The sequence below is a fragment of the Anomalospiza imberbis genome, chromosome 1 (assembly GCF_031753505.1).
Source record: "Anomalospiza imberbis isolate Cuckoo-Finch-1a 21T00152 chromosome 1, ASM3175350v1, whole genome shotgun sequence".
Lineage (NCBI taxonomy): Eukaryota > Metazoa > Chordata > Aves > Passeriformes > Viduidae > Anomalospiza > Anomalospiza imberbis.
Window position 1 is genome coordinate 129,938,097 of NC_089681.1, and position 22,750 is coordinate 129,960,846.

The 22,750-nt window shown below is 39.6% G+C and overlaps 1 protein-coding gene and 1 long non-coding RNA gene across 5 annotated transcripts; one reads left to right on the top strand and one right to left on the bottom strand.

The window, feature by feature from the left end:
• The first annotated feature begins 9,943 nt into the window (after positions 1 to 9,943).
• On the top strand, positions 9,944 to 10,986 carry LOC137486340 (uncharacterized). Its single transcript, XR_011005693.1, has 2 exons — positions 9,944 to 10,732; positions 10,767 to 10,986. It is a non-coding gene; the product is annotated as an uncharacterized lncRNA (long non-coding RNA).
• Positions 10,987 to 12,480: 1,494 nt separating this feature from the next.
• Positions 12,481 to 19,757, bottom strand: STEAP1 (STEAP family member 1). Of its 4 annotated transcripts, none has more exons than XM_068211548.1 (5): positions 19,295 to 19,757; positions 17,608 to 17,712; positions 16,293 to 16,805; positions 14,691 to 14,855; positions 12,481 to 13,100 (listed from the first exon to the last, which is right to left on the bottom strand). In XM_068211548.1, the coding sequence occupies exons 2-5, from the start codon at positions 17,698 to 17,700 to the stop codon at positions 12,843 to 12,845; spliced, it is 1,029 nt and encodes a 342-aa protein (XP_068067649.1). In that variant the 5' UTR covers positions 17,701 to 17,712; positions 19,295 to 19,757; the 3' UTR covers positions 12,481 to 12,842. The 4 variants fall into 4 exon arrangements, with proteins under 4 accessions (XP_068067649.1, XP_068067639.1, XP_068067660.1 ...); XM_068211538.1 differs by lacking the exon at positions 19,295 to 19,757 and adding an exon at positions 18,149 to 18,688; XM_068211559.1 differs by lacking the exon at positions 19,295 to 19,757 and having other exon boundaries at positions 16,293 to 16,510; positions 16,733 to 16,805; positions 17,608 to 17,986.
• Positions 19,758 to 22,750: the final 2,993 nt, after the last annotated feature.

A 22,750-nucleotide genomic window follows, 5' to 3' on the forward strand; every position in this document is an offset into this window, starting at 1 on the left:
TTGAAGACAAATGGAGCTTTTCCCTGAAAAAGCATAGCTTCTGTTTTTAACATCTTCTGATTTACATAGTAAATTCTACCTTTCATTAAGCTGTGCTGTGTATGTAACAAGGTATAATCCTCAATTCTTTGTTTTTAATGCATTTCAAACTGACCAATCCATATGAGAATGTGTCTTTCATGTTGCAGCAAAAACTGATGAATGCACAGATGATTGAAAAGAAACCATATGATGATACTTAAACACTGAAAGTGTCAGTTTTCATCTTTTATGTGTGCATGCTGACTTGTTTCTATAATGTATTAACCGATGGCTTCAGCAAAATTAACCAGGCAATCAATACAAACATTTGTTTCCACATATAATCATGACAACCATGCTGTAGAATTTGAAAAGATGACTGTGACACTTTTCTGTTGTAGTTCAGAAGCCATTCATTCCCCTCCCCAATTATTAAGTAAGTAATTTTCTTGATGATGAAAACATTTTTTAAGTATTTTTTTTTATTTGGTAAACAGATACATGGAAATTATATTGCTTGATTTTCCAAACTGCATTTTCAGCTCCCAGGACTGAGGACTGAGTTGCTACTTCACAGAAAAAAACCAAAAAGGTGAATCCATTGACAGACCATCAGAACTGAACTGATGCTTTCCATGGTGAGAACTGGTATTTCAGCTCTTAATTTTCTTGTTCTAATACTCTCCTTTGCTATTGATTCAAAAGTCATTATCCCAGGCTTGTTTTTTGGCAGCCAGTACAGCTACAATAGTATGAGCTCAAAAGTTTTAGTCCAGCCAAAAAATATATCAAAATAAAAGAGCAGAATGCTCTTTCCTGCATTACTTGTGGCTGATTCTCTTTATATGCTACTTTATGTGACTCCTGTCACCAGAAGAATATTTACATGAAAATCGGCACTTGAGTCATGTACCTCAAAATGATAATGTATCACACAAAATCAGAGCAGTCACAGTCTTATAATTCTTAATTTATTTGAGTTAAAACCTTAATAAGAAGGCTATAAATTGGAATGTTTGTCATTGCTTTCCTGTGGGATTTTTTTAAACATTATTGCAGCATAAAGTCTTGAACCAAATACTCCAGTGTTTAGGAGATGATCATTAGATCTGTGTTGATTCTTTTAACAAGCAGGGAGCTTTTTTCTTACACAGGTATATGACTAACAATGCATGATTTGTTACCTGTTTCTTGAGCAGCTTTTTGGCCTTGTGAGTGCTCTCTAGCTGCATTTTCATGAGAAAGCATCATAGGTTCTGTCCTATAGGCTGCACTATGGAGGGTGTGCCAGCTCTTACCCTGGTCCTTCATTCCTAACCCACAACCCCATGGATATCATTCAGTGTCATTTCTTACCTACACTGTTAATTTCTTCTCCAGCTGTTTCTCCTCTTGCTATGTGCAAACCTATCTGGCTTTAGCCTTTGGCACAGGGGTAAATGAGGGAACTCTTGAGACGTAGTAATTTACCAGGCTGTTGAACAGACACCACTAACTTGGTATCTAGTACATTTAAAAATTAAAATCAAGACAGTTTGATGGATTTAACTTGTTCTTATGTTTTCCTTCTACCTTTTTGAGGTTTTGAAATTTTACAGCCTTCCTTCCATTGCTGTGTAAGTGATCTGTTCAAACAGGAAAAGCATAGAAAGCCCTATTTTGCATGAAGATTAGCATGAGAGCAAGGCTATATAAATACCTTTTATATACTTAAGCTCTCAGCAAAATTGGATCCCGTCTCTGTAGTAAGAGGATGAAATTGGATAGTTACAGTTCTCTCAAATTATGTACCGAGATCTACGGTCAATGTACTTCTCAGGTACCCTGTTAAATGACTATCTTAAATAATCTGTTAAAATAGGAGATTATTTTCTCTTAGCAGGTGTTTTCCTTTTTTAGCAAAGTCCAGGGCAGCATTATTATTTTTTCCTTTAAGGGATAGAACATAACAAAGGACTTTCCAAATGGCAAATGGGACAGATATTCTAGTTCTTCCTCTTGGCAATGGGAAAGCAAAGCCCTGGGGATTTCCTTGTGGCAAGACAGTGAAAACAAACACATAGAATTTTGCTTCCTATCAGGGCAACAAAACCAAATAGAATAATTTTTGGCATAGTACGCTCAACACAGCTAATTTTATAACCTAGCAGAAAAATACAGTGTTTCCCAGCCAGGAACATTTAGACCAACTCATTTTTTCTTATGGCAGCCTGCAGTTACTCTAAAAATAAAACTTATATTTCTTACCCATTCTTTGTAAGGACAAAATTAATCTGAGAGATATGTTATTGTTTACTTGAAAAAAAAGAGGAGATTTTGTTGAAATAAATAGATTATTAAAAATACCACCACCTTACTATTAATTAAATGAAGAACAAAAATGAATGGTAAACACCTCAACTAAAGTCTCTTCCTTCACTTGTTGGACTTCATCAATTTGTGATGTCCCCTTTTCAGTAACTGTCCAGGTATCACTACTTCTCTCAGACCTTGTAGGATCTGAATTTCAGCAATGAAAAACAAGGAAAGAAGCACAAACTGAAAAAAAATAAAACTATTTAGATACTATTTTGAGAAAGTGAGGAGAGAAGAGACGAATGTAGTGAATGTAGTAAAGAAAAAGGAGAGAAAGAAAAATGAGAGAAATAAGAGAAAGAGTGAAGGAAAAAGTAGAAATGCCTTTATAGAGCATATTTAATAAACTATAGTTGAGAAATACTGGCAAGTCATGTGAAACAAGACAATCTCTTTCTTCCCAAGAGAAATTACAAAATAAGGGTGATTCACCTAAAGTAGAGGACTACTCTTCCCATCCTTTTTCCTCTACACAAGAAAAAAAATCCAGATTTACACTTCTATTTCTAAGGCAATCCAAGAAGAAAAACAGTGAGGATTGTTTCTGATTTTATGATCTATCTGATTAAATTTATTCACAAGAAAAAGCTGAAGGAAGGAAGGAAGGAAGGAAACCTTTCCTAGATTCTTCTGACTATGGTTTTCCATAGCTATTGTGATGCCCAGTTGAGGGGTTTCAGGATCTTTATTCTTGGTTTCATGTGGAAAACAAAGTCATGTGTGACCTTTCCACTTCTTGAAACAACACTTGCTTTGTGGTGTAAGTAAGAGTGGGTAATAATTTTTTTTTCTTGATTTGTGGCTGCTCATCTTAAAAGGCATCTAAAAAATGAGACAGTAGGTTCTAAAAGTGTGATCTTATGCCTGCAATAATTGTTGGACTCAAAGTCTGGGAAAAGTAGATTGTTTTTCTAATGCAAACAATTGCATCCAGACCAAAGCTTTCAGCCAGTTCCTAACCAAGAACAGACATACCCTTCTTCCTAGTGAAGTATGGATATTGTAAAACTGAAAAACATATTCAAAAGACACGAATGTTTGCCTGAATAATAAAGTAGCTGAGGAAAACATAGGCTGACTTGTGGGTTGGCCACCGTTTGACAGTCTAAGACTAGTGTGTTTTACTTTTTTAGCTCTTTGATTTCAAATTTCCTTCACAAAGCTGCAGACCACAGGTTTTTCTTGAGAGCAGAAGAGAAATGAAAATCAAGATCATAGAATGTTTTAGGTTGGAAGGGGTCACAGTGGGTCATCTGGTCCAATCACCCTACCCATTCAGGGTTATCCTAGAGCACATGGCACAGGATTGTGTCCAGGTGGTTCTTGAATATCTCTGGTGAGGGAGACACTGGATTGTCTCTCTGGACAATCTGTTCCAGTGCTCGGTCACCTGCACAGTAAAGAAGTTCTTCCTCATGTTCAGGTGGAACTTCCTGTGCCTCAGTTTCTGCCCTTTGCCTCTTGTACTATTGCTTGGAACCACTGAGAAGAGCCTGGTCCATCCTCTTGACCCCCTCCCTTCAGACACTGACAGACATGGATGAAGTTGCCTCTCAGCTGCCTCCTTTCAAGGCTGAACAGGCCCAGCTCTCCCAGCCTTTCTTTGTAAGAGAGATGCTCCCGTTCCCCAGTCATCTTCGTTCTCCTCTGCTGGACCCACCCCAGGAGCTCCATTTCTCCCATTTACTGATGATCTCAAAACTGGACACAGCACTCCAGATGTGGCCTCACCAGGGCTGAGTAGAGGGGCAGGATCACCTCCCTTGACCTGTTGGCAATTCTCTTCCTAATGCCTCAGGATTCCATTGGCCTGCAAGGCCACAAGGGCACTGCTGGCTCATGGACAGTTTGCTGTCCACCAGGACCCCCAGGTCCTTCTCCTCAGAGATGTTCTCCAACATGTCAGCCCCCCAGTCTGTACTGATGAGGTACTACACTGTGTATTATGTATCATTACAGTGATGAAAACATAAAAATATTTAATACGTAAAATATTTGTAATTCCATTATTACATGTACCTTGTCATAGATTAGGTCTTCAATTACTTGATTCTGAACATGAATGGGATCGTGCTGGCTGTGTAAAATATTCCCTGACAAACAAAAATGAAACCATAATTCAGTAGCAACTTAGCACTGTAAAAGGAAACTCTGTATGTTTATAGGGCAATGAAATGCTAATTGAGTTCCCAGTACTGTGAAGAATTATGAAGTTAATTCCACAGATATGAACTGAAGTCAACGAGTTGCTATAGATCCTAAGAGTTAAGCAGTTTTCCACTATCAAGGCAATCGCTTTTTCTTTAGAATTTAAATTGTCATTCCTAACATATTTGTTTTCCAGCCACAAAACTTAAAGGAATGTATTAGTCTGAGTGATTTACTCTTGATGTAAGGGAGCAAAAGAAACCATACTTGGTCAGACCAATAGCCTATCTAACCCACTAATACATCTTCAAGTGCAGCAAAATAAAATGCTGTTTAAGGAGAGCGTGCAATCTTGGCCGCTGTATTTTGTACTCTCCTCCCAAATCCGTATTTACCCTAGTGATGTCATAGGGTACATACCTACAAAGCCCTTTTGGTGTTGCTTTAGGGGCTGTTGTTTCTGGGTTTGTCTAACCTCCTTTTGAACCTGCTGATTCTGTTTGCCTCCACAGCTCTCTGTGGCAGCAAGGTCCAGAATTTGTTCCCTGCAAAAAGATGCACATTCTTAATCAGTTGTAAGCTGATCTCCTACTGTTTCTATTGAATCCTTTCTATTCTTGGTAAGGTAGATTTGGTTAAAAATAGTTCTGTGCTTATCTTGCCCACTGTCTTCAATATTTTGTAAATCTTGATTTAATCCCCTTTCACCTTCTCCTCTCTCATTTGAAGAGCTCCCACCTTTTTAGTCTCTTCCTGTCATGCAGCTGCTCCACACACTGCTCATGTGAGAAGTGCTTCTTTGTATTGCTGTGTTAAATTATCAAAGCCTAATTTTGGCAAAAACAAAGACCCAACAAGGGTCAGAGGGGCAGTAACAGGCAAAGGAAGCCCAGCAAGCTGATCAATGAAAATGAAGCCAAATTGCCTACTGCCAAGACTATACATGGGGAATGACCAGATCATTGTCACTGGGGTGAAACCTGCCAGGGTCATCAAAGGAAGAAATTGTTTCCCCTGAATGTAATGTGAACTGAAGAAGTGGGTTTTTTAAAGAGATGTGATATGCAAGGGAAAAAGAATTATTTTAAAATTATTATTGGCTGTTTTAGGGGGATTGTAAGAATGTGCAAGGCTTACTGTGGGATGTTTAGGGAGGGATCAAAGATGGGGAACGGGTGGCATCAAGGAGGATAAGGTTGGAATAGAATGTAAAAAAAGAGGAAAAGGAGCATTAAATTATAATGAAATTATACCCCCCTTCTATCTCTCAAAATTTCGGTAGGCTCACAGTTTCCCCCTGTTTCATTCACTCGTAATCACCTCATTCTAGTAGCTGAGTGTATCTCATTCCTACTTACCCTATGTACTTCATTTTCTCTTCCTCATCATTGGCATTCCCCACCACCAATTTTCCCTTATGTTTTTAGCACCTTTGTGTCAGAAAGGTGTAAGAACTCAATTATATGGAAGAGTTTCCAGGGACATTGTGCTGGTTTTGACACCAGTAGGGAACTACAATCCAAATATGCCACTCCCTTTCCCCTGCCCCTTCTGGTAAGGGAGGCACAATAAAGCACAGACTATGGATTGAAATAGCAATCCAGTCTTTGCTCTTTTACTAAAAGAGCAAAGCAGTGGAACAAGAAACACAATAATGACAGCAGTTGTTATTAATAGCAAAAGTATACAAAAGGGGAGGAAGATGTTTTACCCAAAAAAGGGTATTCACCACCAGGAGCAAACCCTGGTGAGGTGCTTCCCATAGCTCTGACTCCATGCTACCTGGCCCCCTGGCTTATTTGCACCTCACAGTTGTCCTGTCACCACCACAGGTCCGTGGTCTTAGTCTGGAGGAAACAGGAAGGGAAGTCTGGTGGGTGGCAGAGGGACCAGGTCAGCAGGGTTAATGGTGACAGCCCCTGCACTGCAGCAAGCCTGATGCACTCCCAGCTCCAGTACCCCAGCTTTTCCTGCTGAAACCAGCTCCTAGTGATGATGTTTGTGGCATAGAATAAACAGCTGGGCAAGGCCACCAAGCCCCTTTTCTGTAATCAGGGGCAGAGGTGCTTAGGAATAACTGAGTAAGGATGTTAAAAAGGGCTGAATAAAATTTTGTGAGATTGCATGGCTCAGCTGCTGTGTTGTGATATGGAGTGTTTCAGGCCAGGCTGATAACAAAAAACGGTAACAAATTTTATTGCTGTTCCCTTGATAAGGCTGCCTTGATGGAAGGTACCTGGCAGGATAGAGTCCATCCTAAACACTGGAGGAGGTGAACAAGTTATTGGTAATTGCATCCAAGACAGTGAAGACATTAAATATTTCTGTGACTGTAGGGGACAAATCTTGCTCTGAATAACTAAGTAAAAGTCCTATTGATTTCATTGGCAGTTTTGTCTCTGCAAGAACTAAATGGTGATGATTTAATATTTGAAGTAGAATAGTCATATCAGCACAAAGCTAAAACTAAGGTTCGTAGGAATTTTCTGAATATAGAGTAATGCACCATCTAAATCTGGTTCCAGTTGGTTCCTTATTTTGCGTAAGTTTGAGTGCTTTAGTTTCATTGTGTTTTACATACGAGTTTTCCTTTTTTAGCACATGATCTACACTTCACCAGGAAATAAAACAGCAATGTCTGCTGTTATTTGAAAATAGCTCAGTTTATAAAAGATCATTATAAAAAGAGAAGCAATATCAATGACTCATTCCCCAAACTTCAGAAACGGTATGTCATTGAACCACTTCTAACCTCGCTTGTGGTCATCTGTATCAGTAGATTTTGAACAGATTTCCATAAAGATGCCTCAAATGGTATTTCATTTGGAGAAATGTTTGCAACTTAATAGGTTGTGCAGGTAAAACTTTACACAAATCCAGGCTCTTTGTATTTTTCATTCCATTCGCCAGCTCCATGTGGATAAACAACCCTCCGATTCCCTCTGTTTCAAGGATTCACTTCAGAGTTTTCAGACTGTCCCACCAGTCATTCAGTTTTCCTCCATTTTACCCATCTCTCTTACTAAGGGTTTCTGTTCTCTACTAACTTGATGATGTTCATTGATCTCGTTCATTATCCTCCACCTACTTATTTTTACCCTTTAACATCCACGGGGCTCCTTTACTCTTTCTTAAGAAAATCTGAGTGCTTGCAATGTCTCCTTTCCTCTTTTTCACAGATCGACAGTTGTCCTGGTCCTTCTGATTCCATGTTAATGCCTCTTTGCACAGCTTCATTGTCCCAGAATACACTTTGGTGTGTCATTAATTATCGGGGAATAAATAAAGACATGAAAAAAATGATGTGAATAAATAAAGATGTACAAAGTCTATTGGAAATTAGAAGGGGGAAATTATGATTTTAATTATGGGTGGCATCTAACAATTGTTAGATTTCTAAACCAAAGTTGCAGAGATGCTTGAGGATCTCTGAAAGTGGCTTGTTTTTATTCCAGCTTCTTGTTTGTTTTCTTTTTAAGGATTTCCTGTTAGAATATTTTTGAATGAATGAGATGCACTGTTCAGAAGTTATTTGGGTACATGCACAGGTACAGGCAAGAGAGAAGTGCCATTCAGTTTTATGAATGAGTCACAGGACTGAAAAAATAAAGCAGAGAAATAATTAGAGGTGGGTTATATGGCCATTCCTTTAAGTCCAGCAACAAGACACTTCTCAGCATCCCAAGTAATGGACATATTCATGTGGAGAAATCTTTTTCAGTAGAGTACATTCAACAGTAAATTGTAAGCATGTATATAAAGACTGCACATGACTTCAAACTACAAATTTGACCATCCAGTTAAAAAAATCCCACATTTGCCTCGCTTCTTTTTTAGTAGCGAGCCCAGAAAAGAAAAGAAATTTAAGGACCAAATATTTCTATCAGTAGCAATGGTAGTATTCTACAAGTCCCACAGTGACTACACATCTTTAACCAAGTCAAAGACATATTTATCTCACTTTCATGCTATGAAGACGAAATATACATAAAAAAGGAACAAAAAACCCAAAATAACTCAAACTTCTGTAGTATCATCTTTATTGAAAATAGCTGTGGTCTTTTTTATGTTTACAGAGTTTGGTTCATGGATTGGTTTTACGTATTTTCAGCTGAAAATCTCTGAAAACGTATTATGCCTACTTAATAAATTAGCCTCACTTCATCCATTCAAGTGTTAAATGTAATCTACAGAAAAGTTCGAAGAATGATGCAAAAATTGAACTCTGAGATAACTGAATTCAATGAGACTTGTTTTAATAAAAGAAATAATAAGTAATTTTGCCATCAGCAACAGAATATGCTCATGGGATCAAGAAATCCTGGCATGATGGAAAAACATCAGTGGCAATGATCAGCCATTGCCAGACACAGCAACAACAGGGATTACATTCTTCAGGGGTGGTTTCAGTGTGTTTTCAAAAATTGGTCTTTTTGTTTTGCTTTGTTTTTTTTAAATATTCCTTTAATACTATTTAAAGAAAATCAGTTTAAAAGAAATTAGTTTGAATTTCATAAATGGTTAGAATAACATTTTGTGTTGTTAAGGGACAGTACTAGAAACTCTGGATGTAGGAGAAAAGAGGAAATGTAAGATCATCATCTCTACAAATGAAACCACACAGCCCACAGTCACGTAGATGTCAGTCAGTGTTATATGGGTTTTGATGACAATTTCTAGAGCACATTTTTGCCCACTGATTCATGGAAAACTAAGAACATGACAAAAAAGTGAAGCAAGGGAATATTCTTGCTACTGAAATAGGATGAAATAATGTAAGTTTTAACTTTTAGGAGCACTTGAAACTTTTCATTTAAGGCTGGTTTAAGTTAAGCTGCCAGTTTACACCATTCCTCTTTGAGTCCTTCCTACTAACATATGTAGGATGCTGGCTGTCAGGTAAATCAGACCCATGAGTAGATCTGGCTGAATCATTCTTCTTTCTGCATTACTTTTCAGCTGGATCCAATGCCCTACTCTGATGAACTTCACATCTTTAAAGGCTTGAAGCACTGAGAGAACAGAGAAGAGTGGCCAAAGGGAGGGGCTGCTTACAGTAAATGCTGCTGTCAACAGGAATTTGCATTACACAACAGTCAACACAGCCCTGGCTCTAGCTTCCTGAACAATGATTATTGCTATCACTTATTGGGAGGAGTATTCTGGATATGACCTCTCCAAATGAATTTGGCATAAAATTCCTTAAGCCCTTTTAACAATTTATATCTCCAGAGTTTCAATTCTGTGTCTCTCAAATACATTGGAGACATGTAACAACAGAAAAAAAGTACTTTGCAGACCTTATACAGACATTTTAAAGCCACTGCCACTAGAATGATGGATTCTTACACTAAAGTATGCCCATACTTTACACATATTCTTACACTAAAGTATGCCTTTCCTCAATGTCCTTGCTATTCTTGAACTTTTCTTGGTCTTTAATCAGTATTTCCAGGGATCCTGGGTCTCCCTGCAAAGCCTTCTCTTCCATCTCAAAAGTCTCTGAATGCTAGAATACACAGTTAAAGGTTCTGTTAGGAAAAATGCAATTTCATTACACTATGAAAGTGTTCATTTTGCTTTTCACATCTTTGTTTTCTTTCCTTTGGAGGCTCCGGGCTCTTCACTAGCATGGAGAAAATGGTTCTCCTTGAGAGTTTCTATCAGCAGCTCTTCTAGAGTGTACTGTACCTTTTTACCCTTTTGCCATGGATGTATATCACACAATGGCAGATACAGCATACGTTGAAGCATTTAAGGATGCAGAGTTATATAAAATTAATTAGTGTTATACAAGTAAGTGGCTAAATTGTGCACACACATTCAACTAATGTATTATAGTAGTATATAGGCCTATAATACACTGAATTTGAAATAGGTACATAAACATAAATTAAAAGGTATATATGAACTTAGATTCATCAGTATTGAACTAAATCATGTCTGCCACAAACGGAGAAATTAAATACTGTCAATAGCATTTGCTTCTTAGCCCTATATAGATCTCCCTCATTGTTGTATCTGACTACCTAAAAAGCAAATCATAGAATAATTTACGTTGAGTCTAACCATAAATCTAACACTGCCAAGCCTACCACGAGAACATGTCCCTAAGCACCAAATCTACATGTCTTTTAAATACCTCCAGGGACAGTGAGTCAACCACTTCCCTGAGCAGCCTGCAGACTGGGAAGTGAGTTACTAAGATGTAGTTTACTAAAGACTTAGAAAGCAGAGAAGAGACTCACTATGAAGTCTCAAGTTCTGGCTATAAGCATTCAATGGTAGTTTCTAGAGAAATGGCTAGATATGACACAGGAACCTGGCTCCTTCTTGAAACAATCAGTAGGGAAAAACATGCTTGAATGTTTGGATGCCATGTGTGATTTCTGGAATAGCTTTTGTAGACTGTATGTAAATTTCATGTCGTAGAAGACACTTACGGGTTTGCCTCTGGGCAATGCTAGAGAGAAGAGTCTGAAGTGTACTTAATGTCCCCAGGAGAACGATGAGCGTAAAAGGTCAGTTTGGATAGTGTGTGATGATCTTGAAATTGGTTTGCCCCTGTAATTTATGTTATCAATTCAAACCATATTAACTGGTTGAAATGAATGAAATTAGGCTATCTTGGACTACCTTCTGTAACAAGTGCATAGAGCTTATTAAAGATATATTTCATTCATGGAAATATAAATACAATGGCATTGAGCACCACTACTTTTCCACTCTTGTTAGAAACTTCTTAGATTAACACTGCAGTCCACCTTCCCATATTGTAGGGTTTTGGCCTCTGCCATGCATTACTAGTTTGATACATAATGCTACAGATTTCAATCTATATTACATAGGTCACCATGTCCCCAGTTACTTTCACAGTGTTACATTATATGAAAATTTAAAAAAGGCCAACTTTTAAGTTGCAATAATTGAATGGTAACAACCTGGAAAATACAAAATGTAATATTCCTGCAGCTATTTATTTTGTTTGTTATTTATACTCCACGTAAAAGTTCAGAAAGAGACAACAGATTCATTAGCACCATGTATTACATTTTTTAAGGTATATGTTTTTTCCTGTTTGTTTTAATACCAGAGCCATTACCAATTACAGTTCTCATTCAAAGGAATAGGTGGCATCAACAGTCCATGTCCTAGTCAACTCCTGCAGGCAGACTGGCAGAAATGTTCCTGATGTTGGGTGAAAATATTTACTACTCAGTAACATATTTCAAAACAGATACTAACGAATGAATTATTCATTTAAAACTTCCAGCCGGACCTATGCAATGTAAGGAAAGTATGATTTAATGAGCTTATTAAAGTTATTAGGAAAATTTCTGTAAAAGCAAATGCATTTGGAAACCATTTAACATGAAAATCTCACGAAATCATTGGCAAGATTCAAATGTCTATTTTTAATGTTTTTCTTCCAGTCACACAATTGTGCTGGCCCTAGAGTAAACAAAAAAACACATTTACCTGATGGAGTTATCCCACTGGAATAATTTGTGCAAATAAAGTTCAGCACATGTTGAGGGCTGCAGGCTTAGGTCAAAAGCATGGAAAATTTCCAGCATCAGAAACAAAAGAATGTGTTCATGGAATAAAAAAATGGGAAATGTTTTATCGTTTCAAGTAAACAGAGACACACCTAGTCCTGGATAAGATGGAAATCTCAGTCTAAAACCTCTTTTTTTAGACTCTGCCCAAGCCTCAGGAGATATTTACCTTTTGAAGATCCCTGTAATTCTGCTTGCCCAGTTGTGTACATTCAATACCTAGCAGGAATACACAGTTTCTTTCTGGCTCTTATGCCAAGGTCCCCACTCTGCAGAGTGAAACACAGCTGCAGGTGCTAAAAGGCAGTGGGATGGTAAATACTCTGGTTTTTGTCCCATTATAATTCTGAGATTTAATGAAGGTACACACAAGGCTGTGCAAAGCAGCAAGCATTCCTGAGCTCTGTTGTGTAATCATTTTTTTACTTTCTGTGGTTATCTGCAGAAATGATTTATGTTTGCCTTTGCATACAAAAGAACTGTGATTGAGACAATGAAACACTTGGATTTTAAAAGCAGTGAGTCAAAAGAAAGAAATCATCAAGTAACAAAACACTGAACAGACTAAAGTGTAAAATACATGTTTTCATTTTCGTCTTTGAAAATGACAAAATTGCATCAAGTATTTCATGCTCCTGAAGTCAAAAATAAAAGTGAGAAAGAAAAATCTATAGCAAATGTGAAAACAGAGCTCATGAGTGAAAATGTCATGGCTTTGAGCATATTTAGATGCATAGACAAGAAGTGTCCATATTTGATCTACAGTCTGGAAGTTATGCTGGTTTGATTGGCTTGTGTCTTAGCTTCCCAACCACTTCTGATTTTTCTTATCCTCTTCCTGAAACATGGGAGGAGCAGTACGCATTTACAAAGCAGAACTACAATAGGAAGAAAAACTGCAATCATAAAGGAAGGTGGTGTATACCAGATGAATTGGTTAGCATCAACCCACTTATTCCAAGCAAACACCAGTGCATGAACAGTACATAGCAGCAAGGCTAAATATCCCATCTTGCTCTGAAAGAGAAAGAAAATAGCAAGCTATTTATTTTTCCCAACTTGACAAAAAAAGTACTCTGTTAAGCAAATACAGAAATCTGGATGGGCCTTGACCAACATGCTCAAGTCAAAGAAAAATAACCATTGGCTTTAAACAAAAAGGTAACAAATGTAAGTCAAGACTCCAACTGTACTCCTTTATACCACTGTAAAAGAAAATGGAAGAGGCACATTTTTCAAGTATTGCTATGATACTTAGCTAAAATACAGAAAAGATTGAGAGACTGCAGGTTATTCCCAAAACATGCTCAATCCTGAATAACTCAATTTACATCTGTAAACTAAATTACTTTAATTCTGTGATAAATCATGAGTTCAAAACCAGATATATTAAGGGATTAATTTAATACTTGCAAAGAAAAATTTTAAGCTAAATTAAAACCACAAACTCGAGTAAGTCTAGTACGATGGCAAAAGCCCTGCAAAATGACAGGAAACTCAAGTCTTTCATTTCACTTACATTGGTAAATTTGGCTTAGCTTGTTTACAAAATTCAGGAATAAAGAAAATTTACTAGTAGTTTTAAGTTTCTTGTCACTTAATAATCTTGTACTCATCAGTGAAGTCAAACACTGTATTTCCAACTGCTGAATGCTTCAGCTTCCAACTGCTGTTCTGCTACAGAACATGATTTTTAAGTAATAAAGTTATTTGTTTACAAAGTAACTCCAACACAGAAGTATTACTCATCTGGATTTCTTCACCATAGTCTTTCAATAGTGAAAGCAGTCATGTATTTGGAGACTTCCTCCTGAACTTTTCCACATTCTCTGTACACTTATCTTACAAATTATAGACTTCATAGAGTGTGCAGAATATCAAATCAGTAATTGGTGATTATACACTTCAGATCTGCTTTTAAAATAGAAATCAAATTTTCAAACGCCAGGTCCTTAGTAGATTATGGAATTTTCAGATTTTGGTGTTTGAGGGCCCGATCCAACACTTGCTTAAGTCAAGTGTGACCATACTGATGTCAGCAGAATTACCCTGATTATTACTGCATATGACATAAGAGAATCGAGAGCAACCCAAATCCTGGGTTAAGGAAACAAGCACAGCTGTAGCACACTCAAGACTGGCTGGATTTGATTATCCAGCATCTGTTCTAAGATGTCTCTTTCAGAATACACTGTGTCATATGGGAACAGCATTAACTGCTTCAAAGCCACCTACTCCAAATTCAGCAGGACATGGGACATTCTGGAGAGATAAGATACCTAGAAGATAACTTCAGCACCAGAGCTAAGAAAAGATCTCAAAGGGACAACTGCTGCTGGTTACAAAGTCAGGAGGAGAAAAAAAAAAGTGGTATGGAATTGTCTTTTCTTTCTATTTTATACACTGATCACAACAGCCTGTTCTCTTGACAAAAGAGTAATGGAAAGAACATTTCTCACAAACCAGTTAACAAAGAGTACAGAACAAACTTTTCCATTGGTTTCACTAACTTTGTGTTTGATATTTCCAACTCGTAATGGTCTTAGCTGATAACACACAGTTCTACAAATGGGACTAACAACATGCAGTAATGATATTCATGCACACCTGAATGTAGTGGAACTCTCTCCAGGTCAAAGAATGACTGACAGATGGAATTGATGTTATTGCCAACAGGGCCAGCAAAGCAAGTCCCAGGATTCCCAGAGACACATAAATCTCCATTCTCCAAACATCGTGTTCAATCCAGGCATCTTCTTTCTTTTGTTTGACCTGCCAAAAGAACACCATAAAAGTTACAGACTGGCACACTTGGCTGTTTGTGTTAAATATAATTTCGCTATTTTCACCATAATATTAATGAAATAAGCAAAGAAAATCAGTATTTTGGTTTGTTTGAATGTCTTTGAATATAACTGCTATTTACTTCTGATGACAAAGTCTTCACTAGTATCTGCAGAGCAAAGGTGAGCTTTTAGAGAGAAGAATTTAGACTTCATCAGTGTCTCGGCCCAGGAGAGCATGATTCTAAGGCCTCTAAACCTGCCTTCACAGCAAGGATAAATCTTGGTTTTGACAAGAAAAAAACCCCCACCTATGGCTAAATACCATATCAGGGAGATTGTAACAACAAGAAATATATTAACAGCTCTACCTCAGGGAGGTAATTCAACAGGCCTTCTTAATAAAAATATCCTGCCAGGGTAGCTGTTTAGCTCTGTTTTTTTTTTTTTTAAACACAACTTGGTACATTTGTGATTTTAATAAACTGATGTCAAAGCTTCTCCTATTTACAACTGCTTGCAACAGCACTTTGATCCTACTAGTGATCACCATGGCATAATATGCCCCAAATATGATCATTTCTGCATCTTTAAGACTGGAATCTCAAGGAAATTTCTAGTAATCCATTTAAGTCAGATTACCAGTAAGGCTGATTTCAGAGTTTTCAACAGGTAATTTGACTGTTTACAAAAACCTTAAGAATCTACTGACATCATCATATTGTGCTTTTAATGATTTTTAATGATAAAGACTTCAGGGGTAATAAAAACATATATTTGCAGTCTATACCTTATATTGAAATATTCCTAATACTGCATTACTTATGGTACCCAGGGAAATAAGAGAGCATTAGGAACTCTGGTTACAGAGGACATTGGAGAGCTTTGCGAGCCAATTATTGACCATGTGTCAGAAGCATCATTGAAATCCTACCTTTAAACAAATAGTGTGTATCAGTCCAAATGTGAGCCATCAGTATTCACACATTTAGTTTGTGCAAATACAGATTACTGTGATTTAGCCCAGCCCTCCTTCACTGCTGGCTGGTTCACTTTGCAAAGGTGTCTAAAAATGTGCTCAGTACTCCATTTTTGTTTCTAGATTTCACTGGTCCAGAGAAGAAATCTACACTAAACTAATAGTGTGCCAAAGACTTAAATGTTCCTGTGAGATACAATTTTGTGCATTTTACAAATGGAAAAAAATCCCAAATTAAGAGAATTACTTATTTAATATACATTGGCACAGCTGTGATGACTCCTGACTTTCTATTACATGCTGTGGGAACTAGGTCCTGCTCCATCCCTGAACAGTACTCTCTGTGAATGTACTTGAAAATCAAACAAAGGCAATGAAAATGGCTTTCCTTCATCAGATTTGCAAGGATTTTCTGAATACAGAAGGTGTATCGCGTGCCCATCGTACCTGCTGGAATGCCCAGTTCAGCAGCTTGTATCTGTATGATCTTCTCATTGGGTAGCACAGGCTATAGCAGGCGTGCAATGTAGCGAAGAAGAAACTGAGAAGTCCAAATTGTTTCCTTGATAACATCCATCTATCCAGCCACTGGGGAAACCTTTTATACTTGGTGCCAAAGTACAGCTGGAAACTAGCAGCTAATATTCCTGGTAAATACACTAGTGCTAAAAGGGTAATTGAAGTTACTGGTAAAACTTTGTTTATGACAAGGATTGGAATTTTATAGAAAACATTTTCCTTTTTGGTTATAAAAGGATATATGACATCTCTCATGGAAGTGTAACTAAACGTTAATAATGAGATCACAGATGCTATCTTCATTGGCAAGTGCCACTTAGGGAACAGATCCTGCTTGCAGTGCTGTTCTGAAGAATGTTCAAACTCACCAAAACGGTGTGCTTGATGTAAATCAAAAAGTGCAGCTGCTTCTGATACATTGGCAACCTGCATATCCACATTCTGGAAGGGACAGAACGGAAATACAAAGTGAGTTCAAGAGAAGATTAGAAACTTCTGTAATGACAGTATTTGCCATCATGGCTTTTACAACTTACTGCAGTGGAACCATATACAAAACATATGCACTGTTAAAGACAAGGTAACTTGGAAACATAATATTTCATACAGCATAGTCAGCACTTAAGTAAAACACTTGCAGTGTAGATTTCCCGTTCTTCATTATCTGCAGTGATTTTAAAATAGATTTTCATTCCAGGAAGATAACTATACTGCAAGGAAGGAAGGAAGGATTACATTATGTGAAGCATCATTTCAGCTTCTTATTATATAAGTTATAGATTTCAAATGTCAAATTTCAGCTATAAACCTAATGATGTAGGCCAAATACCATGCACAAGAAAGTATTAAAGGATTTTCTTTCTGAACCTTTTTTTGTGTCATGTGGAAAACTTCCTTAGTTCAATATTGCTATAATGAAGATTCCACCAAAGATAAATTTTATATTCCTGTATAAAAATCCCAAATTATTTATATGGAGTTTTGCTTATCTGGTAAGATACAATTAGCAGCTACCCTCATGTAGTTTTTAGCTGCCTCAAGCTTTGTTTATTTTTTATCATGGACTGTGATTAAATTAAATGAGATGTTCTCTATCTTTTTATCTCTTCATGTCAATATTGTGACAACATTTCAGAAATATTCATGATATGCCAGTGTGATGCTAACACTGTCTCTGGACAAAACTGAATCAAGGATTGCAATATTCTATGACATACGAGCTGCTTTTTTACAGAAACATTACCAAGTAGTTAAGATTTCCTGTATTTCTTCTTGGCATGATGTTCTGACCTGCATTCTGATCAATGGCACGATTACCACCTTCCCTCTTCTCCATTGTGGAAACTCCCTGCAAAACAAATACAGGATGTAAAACAGGTTTTGAAATGTCATACTTTGAGGCCTATTTTCCCTCAAATTGTTTTCTTCCTGGTCCTCCACACATTTGCTGGAAAAGGCAGAGTCAACTAGGGCAAGGAAAGTCTGTCCTCTGAGAATGGAAAAAGCTCAGCTTATTTTCTGGGTAAAGCAGAGAATAAGAGAGAGCATAAATCAACAGAACAAAATTACTAACGAAAACTAATATTCAAGCCTAATATCCCTGTCACCAGCAGACTTAATGCATTAATTCAAGTTTTAAATGACAATAAATTAGTTTGAAACAGCTTGTATAAAAAACATGCAAAATGTTGTGAAGATGGATTTTAAGTTCATGAGACTTTCTGATGCAAGAAGCTCATGGAGATGTAGTTTCTAATACATTTTAGGGTTTAGGATTGGTCTACCTGACAGTCACTCTGGGGCTTTAGAGGTTTATTCTCCCTTCAAGAACGTCAAGAAACTGTAGCTTCGCTCATGCTGTTCCCAGGTATTTTGGCAATACTCATCACCACAAGTAGCAGCAGAAATGGTTCTAAGCTATTAAGAATGACAAAAACTCAGATGGCAGAAAAAGAAGAAAAAAGGAAAAGAACTGATAAAATGAAAGAGATGTTTCTGAAAATCCTAAGATAGCAGGAAAGACAGTATTTTGAAAAGCGTAAAATAACTACAGGGCCTGCAAGGACCTTGCAAAAGGACTTGCCAGGGGTGTGTCACACTGTTGCACACGGCAGGTGGAGATGCCCTGGCACCATGCTTCTGGAAGCTTAGAGTGCCATACCACAGGGTGACTTTCTGTGACAACCTTTAAGAAAATTACTAGGTGGCTCTTCTGTTTACTTTCCTACTGAACAGCTGAATTACTAGATATTAAACTGCTTTTCTAACTACTGATTCTTCTATATCCATAAATCTTTTGGGAAATTATATGGAGAAATCAGACTTTGACAATTTTCCTTCTTTTACTGTGTCTGGTTCCTTCAGTGGATGAGTCTTACAGTCTGCTATGAGGATTTGCTCTCTGCCAGACCACCAGGCACCTGAAGCTTAAGTTCTTTTTGGAAGTGTTCTTTTCCTTAGCATTTCCCTTTGGATTTTTCCCTCCTAGTAGTCAGCTTTCCCTTTGAGCATATCCTTTCAGAGTCATGTGTTGTAGAGGAGGGTCAGCAAGAGTTCTGTCTGAAGGTCAGGCTGTTAAGCCATTTCTCCAGCTAATGGTGTAGGAAAAGGCTATCCTTTGTATATCCTGCACACAAGAAAGCATGAAGGCACCCTTCCTCCCTCCCCCCATTCCTAGGGCTAGTCCTGGTGATTTTATCAAAAGTTTTGGGGTATTGTGTATCTTCACAAAGCTTCAGATTTTAGAATTTCTACTTCTCCATGTTTCAATATACATAATTTCCAGCTGTTAAAATTCAAAGAATAGTTTACAAATAGAACTTAGTAGGGTGATCTTACCTGTAAAAAACCTAGTAACACATACAGTGAACTCCACATCTATTGTTAAGGAACTCATAAAATGAAGGGCAGTCATAATTTTTGAGGCCTACCTTCTGGCTACCACATTGTCTTAGAGGTCCAAAAGCATAATTTAGTTTGGGAAGGTCTGTATGGAAAAGCCTGATTCACTTAGTTCTCATACTCCTATCACTCTTCATTCAGAAAATTTAGAAACAAGGAGTTCATTATTAGTTTCCAGTTAAAGGTTTATATTGATAATGATGCAATAAATGATGCCATGATGTGAACAAAAGCAACCCATGAGCTAGAATGACAGCTGCTAATCCTAAAAGCTGATTTATTGGTTCTTTTGGGATACAGTGTTTAATACAGTGTTAAACATAGCGTTAAAGGTTTATGCAGCAGAAAACAAGACAAAGAAAAAAGAAAGTGTGTGCGAATGAATGCACGTGTTCATCCAGGGAACTATGGGTTTCAGCCATACAACTGCATGCAAGGAAACTCAAGTGTCATACTATCACATTCCACTTGGCTTCTGATACCAGTTAACACGAAATTATTTCCCAGTAACAAAGCACAGTAATAGCCTTTGAAAACCTAGAAGAAGAGCACCTACAATTCACTACTCAGTGCCTTACAAATTGCCAGAAAGAAGTCATCTAGACTATATGTCTTTTTGAAATACATCTGAAGAAAAATTAGGGGTACTGCAAGAGACAGAGTTAGTCATCTAACTCACAACTGTTATGAAAGGAAACAGTTATATTAACGTCCATCCTCAGTGCACATCCCTTCTGCTCTGGGACGCAGCTGTCAACGAGGGTGGAGGGTGTCCTGCTGCAGAAAGCCAAGTTTCCAGTGCTCTGTGAGCACAGTACTGAATTTTGTACCGAGACAGCACGCTCATTGTAACGCTGAACCATCAGGGATCTACACTGTGCAGACATTATCCCAGGAAAAAATTATCCCAAGTCAGGGATCAGCCAAGGAGGTTTTCCTGAGTAAGGGGTTTCAGGGCTGGTTCCACGAAAAAAGAAAAATGGGTAAAATAAACAGGCTATGATAATAACGAGGAGGCAATGGAAGAAGTGCGGAATAGTGCCTGCATCCCTCTCTCGGCACTATCAGAAAATTACAGCATGAAACAGCTGGCCATAAGTGTCTCGCTTTCCAAGTGCCCGCTGCATCGTGCAGGACGCTGTGGGCACGCGAGCGCGTAACTTTCCCCGCTCTTCAAAAATTCTGCTGAGCTCGGTGGAAAACTGAATGAAAGCCCAGAGGGTGGGAGCCGGAGAGCGTCGCTCGGCGTTCCTCCTCGGCCAGAACGAGCCCGGGGCACTCCGTCTCAGGGAGCCCGAGCCCGCCGGGGCTTCCCGGCCCGGCCCGGCCCGGCCCAGCCCGGCCCGGCCGCGTGGCGGACGGGGCCCGGGTCGGAACGCGCCGCAACCCGGCCGGGCGGGCGCACACGGACACCTCCCCGGCGGCTCCGGGCACGGCCAGCGCCTGTCCGGCCCCGGGCTCACTCACCTCGGCCGGCAGCCCGGCGTCTCCTTCCCGCCGCAGGACCCGCCGCGGGGGACGGCAGCAGCAGCGGCGGCCGCGGCTCGGCTCCGTCCGCGGGGGACAGCGCCCGGCGGCGCCGCTCGGAGGGGAAGGCGGCCTCGGGTCAGCAGCGGAGCGCCTGCCGGACTCTGAGGAGATGGGAGGCGGGTGAGACCGGCCGCAGCCTCCACCTCCCCTCCCGGCCCCGCCTTCCGCGCCCATCCCGCTCCCCTCCGCCCGGCGGGTCCGAGCCGCGGTGCCGTGCCCCGTGCCGAGCAGCGGAGGGCGGCGGGACGGCACGGGCTCGGGGACTCTCCTCCGACACCTGCCGCCCCAAAGAGCGCCCGGCCGTGGGTCTGCTGGGCCCTCGGCCGGACAAAGGGCGCATTCACCTGCTCCCTCCTCACCCCGCCGCAGGGAGGAGGAGGGGGAGGAGGTGCTGAGGTGCGCGTTCCCCCCCGGCGCCCCTCGCCTCCATCAGCCGGACCGGGCCGGCAGCCCCGCCGCTTGTGCGGGTGCGCTGTGGGGTCACAGCGCGCTCCGGGCCCGCCAGTGGCCCGAGGCCCTTCGGATCCCAGGAGCCCCTCTGCTCTCCTTTCGTTCAGTTCTCTCTTGCCTGCCCGTTCCTCCAAACGGGTCACTCTCCTAACCTGACAAAATGCCCTATTAATCCCTGCTTCTTATACGAGCAGTCCTCACTTATTTTTTTTTCCTAAAGTACCATGATCCTATAAGATTTTTGTTGTTTGTTTGTTGGTTTTTAACTTCTGCTGGCGATTTTGAAAAGGCAGTTGTCTCCTGAAATTTTAGTCACACAGTAGTGTGAGCTATCTTTTTCTTGTGAAATCTCTGTTTTAGTGCATATTTTGACATCCTAACGTTGAAGAACACGTGGCCAGTTTGTGTCAGAAATGTTTTCATGCAGAGCTCGTTGTATCCTCGTCAGGATGTCTTCACAGAAATGATGCCAAGTTCCATGTCTTTGAATCTTGGGAGGGGAGTGGATTTGTTTTTTCTCCTTATCAGTAGATGTTAAATGGACGTAGACTCCAGCTGAATGCTACATGTGGAAGAAAAGAGGAGATTGCCTTAGAAGGAATAGAAGACAGAATAATTGTATCTCCTGTGTTAAAAGCTTAAGTTTTAAATTTTTTTTTAGTTACCTTCATTGGCATATTTTTCTGTGCTTTGCATAAAGGCTGTTTCCCACATGTTTTCCATTAGTTACTTTTCTTGCAAGGGATGCTAACTTGGTATGCTCTCACCACGTGCCGATTGGTTTCCTTCCCTGCTCCTTTTTTTCAGGGTCGGTTTGGGATTTTTCCCCGTTCTCATCAGCAGGGTGACGCCTGGCGGTGGGAGCGCAGGGCAGGAGGCTGCCTGTGCCAAGGTGTGCCGGGCGGTTCCAACCCTGGCTAACGAGACTTTGCGGTCGAGGGCTAAAAGCATGTTCCTAGGGAACTCCTTGGCAAAGCACTTCTCAGAAGCGGCCTCTCACTTCTCAGTCCTGGTGTAAGCTAGTGTTATGGGAACTACAGATAACTCAAGATGCTGAGAGATTGCAACATCTGGATATCCTGTCTTAAGAATAGAATATATCTTAAGGATAGAATATCCTTAAGGCATCCTTAGACTTTTCATAAAACACACAAGAGCTCAGCTCCTGCATACACATTCTCAGAAGATGAGATGAAAAGCCAGCCAGAGCGTGAACCTGGCTGTTAAATAAGTACCTCGTAAGCTGTTCTGCACAGATGCTTTCAGGTATCTCTGGACAAGCAATCCCCTCTCCAGTCTGCATCCTGAGTACTATTAGGTGTCTGTCTGTGAATAAAATTGGAAAGCTGATTTTACGTTGGTGCTGACAAAGTGGAAATAGATTCAAATGCTAGTGAAATCTTTCCTTTCATGCCTACCCTAAGGCATGACTTCCACGTCTCTCAAAGTACTACTTATATTAGAATGGTTACTGGAAAGCAAGCTGCATGGCAGTCCTGCAAGCC